The following is a 10,000-nucleotide window of genomic DNA, read 5'->3' as shown; positions in this document are numbered from 1 at the left end:
CTATAAGCCAGCATGGTGCCGAAAAAAGGGACTGGTTTGGGACCAGGGATGCCTAGCTTCTGAAATATTCCATATGGCCAATATGCATACCTGTGTGTAACAAACAGAGACGGAAGAGAAGAGAAGAGAAGAGAAGAGAAGAGAAGAGAAGAGAAGAGAAGAGAAGAGGAAAATATTTTCATTTCCATTCACATAACTTTATGGTATGAACACACACACACACACACACACACACACACACATATATACATAAACACACAATACAAATTACTGGAGATGTGTTATAAAATGACTCTTACACAAAGATCAGTGTGATGACGGCAACCAGGAGGGTCCATGTCTCAGTAGAGAAATAGGGGAAGAAGCCCATCTCTGTAGGTTTTCTCTCTGCACTCTGTGGTGCCACACGTTTTAAGAAGCCACAATATACAATGAGAATCTTTTAACATCCCTTCGAGTGAGTCACAGGTAAGTGTGTGAGAGTTGAGCCAATGACGGTAGGCAGGGTCAGGTGAATAATTGACAGAGAGTGACTGAGCAGACTTAGAGTTGGCTATCTCCATCACCTGTAATGTTGCAAGAGTTATTAGTAATTTAGGAGCTTCAATAGCCAGTGATGGCAAATAATTGCAGGAGACCTGCAAGATAGCTGTAGCCTGAGGGTCTATAGTGAAGTAGAAGGCTGACTCAGAAGGCAAGTTGATTTACAGTGCAACCAGGACAAGTGCAACACAAGAAAAATGAAAATAAAAACTGTGACTTAAAGAACTGAGGATAACTCATGTCAATACAAAATCAAAACTAGAAAATGTGCTCAGTAGAGCACAACCTCCGCTATGTCTGACAACACTCCGCAAGGAAGTTGTGCACCTTTTGGTGATATGCCACGCCCACCACCACACTCCCTTTTGATCAATTGACATGAAAAGTAAATCAGTTCTTCCTTGGCCCATAACCAACCTTCATATCGGACTCCACAGACTACACCTAAAGGCGTCAGCTATAGTTGGCGCTCCTTCTATTGACTCTTTTAATATATTTTTATCAAGTTTGGGGTTTTTAGCATTAAGTCGTTGTAATATGGATTACTTCAGTAGGTTTGGACTGGATCTTATTATTTTCTTGTTTTGGCTGTTGTGGATTTAATTTGTGTGGAGTGTGGTTGTAGTATTCACTTTCCGGAGTTATTGTTCCTTCATTGAACCCTTAGTGTGCCGTGGGTTATTTTTGGTGAATTCTTCCCGTCCAAAACCTATTGTAGTGTGTCCTAAATTTAGTACCTAAGACTGGAGTCAACAACTAAGCCCTAATAGAACCAAAGACTGACTGGGGTGGGGTGTACCGCCCTGACAATATTCTTGTTGTTTTTTTTATCTTAAGCTGTTGGGCGTCAACTGTCTCCGGGTCCGGCTGTCCAAGTCCCCGCCTGTACCTGCCACTCGGGACGCCGGTGGACAAAGACGACACTGGACTAAAACTTTATACTATGTTTTTTTGAGTATTTTTTTCTATTGTCATTCTTTTACCATATTATAATAAAGGGTATTGTGTACACTGGTTCCGACTCCGGCATTGCTGTCCGGTGTAGTTGCTCCCCGATAGAAAAGGTGGTGACTGTCTTCCTTCACCCTGTGACAATTTGACAAAAAGTTGGGCACAGATTTGCACAAATGGTGCAAATTGTGCAAATCCGTGCCCAACTTTTTGAGACATCCTGCTAGAAGACGGACATGGAATAGCCCATGACATCATCGTTGACATCATCGACCACATTGGGCGCCCTCCCAAACAGTAGTTTCCTGCGAGAAGTTCACCGAGAAGTGCACTTCTCGGTGAACAAAGAAAACTTTACCATATAACTCGGAAAATTCTGTAACCAAAACAGCGACTGAAATAGCAGCAATGTTTGTTTGTCATTACTGTATTAACCCGAAAATATGGAATCTGGTATCTCAACCAAATATAATGCTAAACACAAACAGATAGTTATGTGCCTCAGCATTACAGAGTGGAATTACCAATCAACTCAACACGTAATGGAACTAAACAAACATGTAGAGAGGTACTATTATGTCTCTCCTGTCTGAGAGACATAATAAGCATTGGTATTTATTAATCTATAAAGCCCTTATTGGAAAATCACCTCCTCATATCATATCATGTTAGACTGGAACCTTGGACCCTACCAAACCCACACAAACGACTGGCTCACGCTCCAAGTTCCTCGAGTTAATTCTGAACTCGGAAAGACTGCTTTTAGTTTCTGTGCTCCAAATACAGAATTTTTCAGAATTCTGACTTTAAAGTCAGAACTCAAATTAATTTTTCACGTGGCCCTAATCCGCTTCCGTATAGGCTAAGTCCATCTAAAACATTTGAAACATGAGTTTAAGAAAATCTCACATAAAGTCACAAAATGTTTAGATAATTCCAAGTATTATTGATGAATTATTTATAAATTATTAAGATCTTTGGCTCAGTGCTATTGCATATGCAATTGATAGAGGTACACTGTACCATAATAATATCATGATAAAAAAAGTGAAAAGGCATTTTGTTTGTTCCAGTCATCTTTATTCACTCATATATACAAGTAATTAAAATTCTCTATTATAGCCATTATTTTTTCATCAAATGCATTATATTTTCACAACTCAGCTGAACAGTATATTCATAGAAATCAGTACACGGATGTACAGTGTGTGTGTGTGTGTGTGTGTGTGTGTGTGGTGTGCATGCATGCGCATCCTCAGCTGATGTGAGCGTTTCTCTTGTTGTTGTTGGTTTCCTAGTTTGAGGGGTCAGAACGTGGCACCAGCTTCAGTTTGATTGGTCGTTTTGGCATTAGCAGGTCCAGGATGTCCATCTCAAAGGGAACCTGGCAGGTAGCAACGGTATCAAAGAGTGGATATCCATTAGAAATGCATTATTTGACATTTTAGTGCATACTGTATGTGCTAAAGTTGTATTGTAAGTGCTGTGTCAGGAAGTGATCTTTGGACTGACAAACAGACGTTTATAACTGCTGATACCTTTGACATTATTATACCTTTGCTATCATTGTCCAACTAGCAATGAATAATCTTGGACCAGAGTACTCACACACCAATAATAAAGCAATAATAAGCGGTGGAAGGATGGACATTTGTGGTCTCACCTCTGTCTCCTTAGACACAGAGAAGCTGAAGCTCTGCAGGATCTCCACCAAGGCCAGTTTCATCAGCACCAGAGCAAATCGCATCCCAATACAGTTCCTGGGCCCTGCCCCGAAAGGCATGTAGGTGTAGGGGTCGATAGTCTCCTTGTTCTCCTTGCTGAACCTGGGGGTACACATGCACACATGCACACACACACACATGCACACACACACACACACATATATAAATAATAATAATAATACAGTACAGGGCCTCTCTGTGTGGGTTCCTTGCATGTAAACAAATCATTCACATACCTCTCAGGTTTGAACTCCTCGGGCTCGGGCCACAGTTCAGGGTCCCGGTGCAGGACCCATGTGGGTACCATGACAACCATATCTTTTGGAATCACCAAGCCATTGATCTCCACGGTTGCCTTGGCAACGCGCTCCAGACGTGGGGCGATGGGGTACAGCCGGAGAGACTCGTTGATGACGCTGTCTAGGTACTCCATCTGCATCAGAGACTGGTACTGGACAGAAGCCTGACCACGCGGACACACACACACACACACATATTCCCACACATTACTGTGACCAATTCTTACTTATTCACAGGAGAAGCCCACCACTCACACATATTAGGCTTGTGCAAAGTTAAGAGCTAACACGAGTGGTGAAGGGATACACTGAGAGTGGACAGAGGTATTGAGCTAAGAAAAACACAATTTTATACAATTTTAGCACGGGTTGTACAAACCCTGGTACTGGTATACGCTGATAAATTACAATATCCTTGAACCAAATTGAACTGACCACTGAACTGGTCCTTTTAATGTAGTAAATGCACAATTGGCAAAATTAGATGATACTTTTGAGATCCTACCCTACTTCCTATGTACCTTGTTAGGGAAGGTGGAGTCTATCTCCTCCTGCAGCCGTTTCATGATGTGAGGGTTTGTTGCCAGGTTGTAGGCCAAGAAAGTGAGAGAACTGCTGCTGGTTTCATAGCCAGCAAAGAGGAAAATCATAGCCTGAGAAAGGATCTCATGATCGCTTAAACCTTTTAAATCTGAGGGGAAAGAAAGGAGACATGATTGAGAACAGCTTTGAATTGTGTGTGTGTGTGTGTGTGTGTGTGTGTGTGTGTGTGTGTGTGTGTGTGGCTGTGTATGCGTTTGTGCAAGACGTCACCTTGATTCTGTTCCCCCTCAGTGGAGTCATTGTCTTTTTGCGAGTCAATCATCAGCTGAAGGAAATCCACCCGACTCTGAAAGTAGAGATACACAATCACTTTAGGTTACACTTCTAGATATGATGATTTAATCCCATGTCCCACCAACACACACACACACACACACACACACACACACACACACACACAGCCATACATACCTTTTGCTTGCTGGCTTCACGATTAGACTTGATCTTCTGCAGTGCAGCATAAAAGAAGTCCGTGACAGAGGCAGGGAAAAAGGAAAACTCCATCTTCTCAAATACAGGACCCAGGACGGGGAAGAAAGCTGAAGTATTGAAGAGGAAGTAAGATTTTCACTCAGGACACAGGAAAGACAGGGGCAGTACTGACTGTCATCAAACATCTCCAGTAAGTTGCCTACTAGTATAGATATTGTAGGTTTACCAACTAGGTGGAGGACAAAGTTGGAGAAGTTACTATGCTGTGTTTTACAAAGATAAAAATAATGCTATACCAATAATGAGGAAGAGAGGGTTGAAAAAGTCAAACTTCAGCATCTTCTTGATGTTAGTAACGAAGGGGTCTGAGGGGTTGTTGAGTGAGTCTATGTCTACACTGAAGGCTGTGCTGGTCACTACATCCATACTGTAGGATCCAAAGAACCTGGAGAGCACACACACACACACACACACACACACACACACACACACACACACACACACACACACACACACACATTCTATATATCCAGCTTGAAAACATCTGCCATTGTGTGTTTGGAAGCTATTAATCCAGATGTTGGTAAGTGGAGTATACTGGAGTACAAAAGTGTTCTCACTCCTTCAGCTCTAGGACCTCATCCTTGTCTGCCTTCTTTTTCATGCTGCTGACCAGGTTAGCAGAGTGGTGCTTCATTATGTCAAACATCTGAGGCACAGAGAGAGAGAGAGAGAGAGAGAGAGAGAGAGAGAGAGAGAGAGAGAGAGAGACAGAGAGAGAGAGAGAGAGAGAGACAGAAAGAGAGACAGAGAGAGAGAGAGAGAGAGAGATACAGGCTTACTGAATAAATCTGTGTGTGCTTAGCCTACTCTAGATAGAATCTGATTTCAGCTGGTGTTTATTTACAACACAGAGCCTGTTCAATGAGTTCTATTCAGCATGGAGCAAAGAAGAGAAAAACAAAGAGAGTAGGAGGTAGGGAAGGCAAAGAGAGGGCCGCACCTCCTTCAGTCTTCCAGAGGTGAAGGAGGGAGAGAGGACGCTGCGGATCCTCCTCCACTGGTCGTCCTCAGCGATGAACACGGCATCGTACAGCGGCCCGTTCAAACGGAAGTTCTAGAACAGAATGTATTAGGAAATATTCGGAGCGTCAGTATTCCATCCGCTGCTGACAAGAGCCGTAGTTCAACTACAAAGCAAATGACTGAATGTTGTAGTCGTATGGTGAGGGAGCTTACTCTGCGATTGGTGAACAAAGAGTAGCACTCCTTAATAAGGACTGTCTTTATCATGGCAGGGTCTGTGATACACAGCACTGGCTGACGACCGTCAAAGATACTAAATATGCCAAGAATAGCACACCAAGTGATCATTCAATCAGACACAAGTCCATTTACACAAGACAGGTACACAAACAGTATAAACAGACATGTGCATGTCCAGACAGGTAGACAGACAGGCAGTTGTTACGGTAAGACAACAATCAGATATGCATATACACACCGGACGATGACACTCTGATGCTCAGGGAAAAAAACAAGGTAGGGCAGATGAAACTTGATCGGACTTACCCCCATGTTTTCCCATATTTCTGGAAGCACTCTGCGTCAAAGTTAATGAATCCCTAGGCATAGGAATAATACAGATTATCAGGAAAAAGAGCAGAATGGCTAGTATCACAAAATCAAAAATCAGTTACAATGGTTAATAATACACACACATACACACACACACACACACACACACACACACACAAAGACAGAGGCACACAATGGATTCTGTTTCAAACCTTCCTATAAGCCAGCATGGTGCCGAAAAAAGGGACTGGTTTGGGACCAGGGATGCCTAGCTTCTGAAATATTCCATACGGCCAATATGCATACCTGTGTGTAACAAACAGAGACGGAAGAGAAGAGAAGAGAAGAGAAGAGAAGAGAAGAGAAGAGAAGAGAAGAGGAAAATATTTTCATTTCCATTCACATAACTTTATGGTATGAACACACACACACACACACACACACACACACACACACACATATATACATAAACACACAATACAAATTACTGGAGATGTGTTATAAAATGACTCTTACACAAAGATCAGTGTGATGACGGCAACCAGGAGGGTCCATGTCTCAGTAGAGAAATAGGGGAAGAAGCCCATCTCTGTAGGTTTTCTCTCTGCACTCTGTGGTGCCACACGTTTTAAGAAGCCACAATATACAATGAGAATCTTTTAACATCCCTTCAAGTGAGTCACAGGTAAGTGTGTGAGAGTTGAGCCAATGACGGTAGGCAGGGTCAGGTGAATAATTGACAGAGAGTGACTGAGCAGACTTAGAGTTGGCTATCTCCATCACCTGTAATGTTGCAAGAGTTATTAGTAATTTAGGAGCTTCAATAGCCAGTGATGGCAAATAATTGCAGGAGACCTGCAAGATAGCTGTAGCCTGAGGGTCTATAGTGAAGTAGAAGGCTGACTCAGAAGGCAAGTTGATTTACAGTGCAACCAGGACAAGTGCAACACAAGAAAAATGAAAATAAAAACTGTGACTTAAAGAACTGAGGATAACTCATGTCAATACAAAATCAAAACTAGAAAATGTGCTCAGTAGAGCACAACCTCCGCTATGTCTGACAACACTCCGCAAGGAAGTTGTGCACCTTTTGGTGATATGCCACGCCCACCACCACACTCCCTTTTGATCAATTGACATGAAAAGTAAATCAGTTCTTCCTTGGCCCATAACCAACCTTCATATCGGACTCCACAGACTACACCTAAAGGCGTCAGCTATAGTTGGCGCTCCTTCTATTGACTCTTTTAATATATTTTTATCAAGTTTGGGGTTTTTAGCATTAAGTCGTTGTAATATGGATTACTTCAGTAGGTTTGGACGGGGTCTTATTATTTTCTTGTTTTGGCTGTTGTGGATTTAATTTGTGTGGAGTGTGGTTGTAGTATTCACTTTCCGGAGTTATTGTTCCTTCATTGAACCCTTAGTGTGCCGTGGGTTATTTTTGGTGATTCTTCCCGTCCAAAACCTATTGTAGTGTGTCCTAAATTTAGTACCTAAGACTGGAGTCAACAACTAAGCCCTAATAGAACCAAAGACTGACTGGGGTGGGGTGTACCGCCCTGACAATATTCTTGTTGTTTTTTTTAATCTTAAGCTGTTGGGCGTCAACTGTCTCCGGGTCCGGCTGTCCAAGTCCCCGCCTGTACCTGCCACTCGGGACGCCGGTGGACAAAGACGACACTGGACTAAAACTTTATACTATGTTTTTTTGAGTATTTTTTTCTATTGTCATTCTTTTACCATATTATAATAAAGGGTATTGTGTACACTGGTTCCGACTCCGGCATTGCTGTCCGGTGTAGTTGCTCCCCGATAGAAAAGGTGGTGACTGTCTTCCTTCACCCTGTGACAATTTGACAAAAAGTTGGGCACAGATTTGCACAAATGGTGCAAATTGTGCAAATCCGTGCCCAACTTTTTGAGACATCCTGCTAGAAGACGGACATGGAATAGCCCATGACATCATCGTTGACGTCATCGACCACATTGGGCGCCCTCCCAAACAGTAGTTTCCTGCGAGAAGTTCACCGAGAAGTGCACTTCTCGGTGAACAAAGAAAACTTTACCATATAACTCTGTAACTAAAAATGTATGTAAATTCTGTAACCAAAACAGCGACTGAAATAGCAGCAATGTTTGTTTGTCATTACTGTATTAACCCGAAAATATGGAATCTGGTATCTCAACCAAATATAATGCTAAACACAAACAGATAGTTATGTGCCTCAGCATTACAGAGTGGAATTACCAGTCAACTCAACACGTAATGGAACTAAACAAACATGTAGAGAGGTACTATTATGTCTCTCCTGTCTGAGAGACATAATAAGCATTGGTATTTATTAATCTATAAAGCCCTTATTGGAAAATCACCTCCTCATATCATATCATGTTAGACTGGAACCTTGGACCCTACCAAACCCGCACAAACGACTGGCTCACGCTCCAAGTTCCTCGAGTTAATTCTGAACTCGGAAAGACTGCTTTTAGTTTCTGTGCTCCAAATACAGAATTTTTCAGAATTCTGACTTTAATCTCAGAATTCTGACTTTATTCTCAGAATCTCAGAATTCTGACTTTAAAGTCAGAATTCTGACTTTAATCTCAGAATTCTGACTTTATTCTCAGAATCTCAGAATTCTGACTTTAAAGTCAGAACTCAAATTAATTTTTCACGTGGCCCTAATCCGCTTCCGTATAGGCTAAGTCCATCTAAAACATTTGAAACATGAGTTTAAGAAAATCTCACATAAAGTCACAAAATGTTTAGATAATTCCAAGTATTATTGATGAATTATTTATAAATTATTAAGATCTTTGGCTCAGTGCTATTGCATATGCAATTGATAGAGGTACACTGTACCATAATAATACCATGATAAAACAAGTGAAAAGGCATTTTGTTTGTTCCAGTCATCTTTATTCACTCATATATACAAGTAATTAAAATTCTTATCTATTATAGCCATTATTTTTTCATCAAATGCATTATATTTTCACAACTCAGCTGAACAGTATATTCATAGAAATCAGTACACGGATGTACAGTGTGTGTATGTGTGTGTGTGTGTGTGTGTGTGTGTGTGGTGTGCATGCATGCGCATCCTCAGCTGATGTGAGCGTTTCTCTTGTTGTTGTTGGTTTCCTAGCTTGAGGGGTCAGAACGTGGCACCAGCTTCAGTTTGATTGGTCGTTTTGGCATTAGCAGGCCCTGGATGTCCATCTCAAAGGGAACCTGGCAGGTAGCAACGGTATCAAAGAGTGGATATCCATTAGAAATGCATTATTTGACATTTTAGTGCATACTGTATGTGCTAAAGTTGTATTGTAAGTGTTGTGTCAGGAAGTGATCTTTGGACTGACAAACAGACGTTTATAACTGCTGATACCTTTGACATTATTATACCTTTGCTATCATTGTCCAACTAGCAATGAATAATCTTGGACCAGAGTACTCACACACCAATAATAAAGCAATAATAAGCGGTGGAAGGATGGACATTTGTGGTCTCACCTCTGTCTCCTTAGACACAGAGAAGCTGAAGCTCTGCAGGATCTCCACCAAGGCCAGTTTCATCAGCACCAGAGCAAATCGCATCCCAATACAGTTCCTGGGCCCTGCCCCGAAAGGCATGTAGGTGTAGGGATCGACAGTCTCCTTGTTCTCCTTGCTGAACCTGGGGGTACACATGCGCACACATGCACACACACACACACACACACACACACACACACACACACACACACATATAAATAATAATAATAATAATACAGTACAGGGCCTCTCTGTGTGGGTTCCTTGCATGTAAACAAATCATTCACATACCTCTCAGGTTTGAACTCCTCGGGCTCGGGCCACAGATCAGG

At 41.9% G+C, this 10,000-nt stretch overlaps 3 protein-coding genes across 6 annotated transcripts in view; all 3 read right to left on the bottom strand.

Moving 5' to 3' along the window:
- Nucleotides 1-397, bottom strand: part of LOC144537854 (cytochrome P450 3A40-like) — a 10,334-nt gene extending 9,937 nt beyond the window's left edge. For both annotated transcript variants that reach the window (XM_078290655.1, XM_078290650.1), the window contains exons 1-2: nt 300-397; nt 1-90 (exon numbers count right to left, since the gene is read on the bottom strand). The exon at nt 1-90 is cut by the window's left edge and continues 4 nt beyond it. In XM_078290655.1, the coding sequence (XP_078146781.1) occupies nt 1-90; nt 300-370 (161 nt within the window). In that variant the 5' untranslated portion in view covers nt 371-397. The remainder of the gene's footprint in view (nt 91-299) is intronic.
- Nucleotides 398-2,580: 2,183 nt separating this feature from the next.
- LOC139925757 (cytochrome P450 3A40-like) overlaps nt 2,581-10,000 on the bottom strand; it is an 11,260-nt gene continuing 3,840 nt past the window's right edge. Inside the window, exons 2-14 of one of the 2 annotated variants that reach the window (XM_078290869.1) lie at nt 6,647-6,739; nt 6,343-6,436; nt 6,125-6,177; nt 5,792-5,891; nt 5,556-5,669; nt 5,173-5,261; nt 4,849-4,997; nt 4,532-4,659; nt 4,331-4,406; nt 4,039-4,208; nt 3,455-3,681; nt 3,158-3,320; nt 2,581-2,878 (exon numbers count right to left, since the gene is read on the bottom strand). In XM_078290869.1, coding sequence (XP_078146995.1) covers nt 2,789-2,878; nt 3,158-3,320; nt 3,455-3,681; nt 4,039-4,208; nt 4,331-4,406; nt 4,532-4,659; nt 4,849-4,997; nt 5,173-5,261; nt 5,556-5,669; nt 5,792-5,891; nt 6,125-6,177; nt 6,343-6,436; nt 6,647-6,717 — 1,524 coding nt within the window. In that variant the 5' untranslated portion in view covers nt 6,718-6,739 and the 3' untranslated portion in view covers nt 2,581-2,788. Of the gene's footprint in view, nt 2,879-3,157; nt 3,321-3,454; nt 3,682-4,038; nt 4,209-4,330; nt 4,407-4,531; nt 4,660-4,848; nt 4,998-5,172; nt 5,262-5,555; nt 5,670-5,791; nt 5,892-6,124; nt 6,178-6,342; nt 6,437-6,646; nt 6,740-10,000 lie in introns of those variants that run through there. The other variant, XM_078290873.1, reaches the window with a different exon arrangement.
- Nucleotides 9,032-10,000, bottom strand: part of LOC139922150 (cytochrome P450 3A40-like) — a 4,778-nt gene continuing 3,809 nt past the window's right edge. For both annotated transcript variants that reach the window (XM_078290866.1, XM_078290868.1), the window contains 3 exons: nt 9,960-10,000; nt 9,648-9,810; nt 9,032-9,368 (listed from right to left, as the gene is read on the bottom strand). The exon at nt 9,960-10,000 is cut by the window's right edge and continues 186 nt beyond it. In XM_078290866.1, coding sequence (XP_078146992.1) covers nt 9,279-9,368; nt 9,648-9,810; nt 9,960-10,000 — 294 coding nt within the window. In that variant the 3' untranslated portion in view covers nt 9,032-9,278. The remainder of the gene's footprint in view (nt 9,369-9,647; nt 9,811-9,959) is intronic.

The sequence above is a fragment of the Centroberyx gerrardi genome, chromosome 3 (assembly GCF_048128805.1).
Source record: "Centroberyx gerrardi isolate f3 chromosome 3, fCenGer3.hap1.cur.20231027, whole genome shotgun sequence".
Lineage (NCBI taxonomy): Eukaryota > Metazoa > Chordata > Actinopteri > Beryciformes > Berycidae > Centroberyx > Centroberyx gerrardi.
The sequence above is the reverse complement of the archived record's forward strand: the minus strand, read 5'-3'. Positions and strand labels throughout refer to the sequence as shown.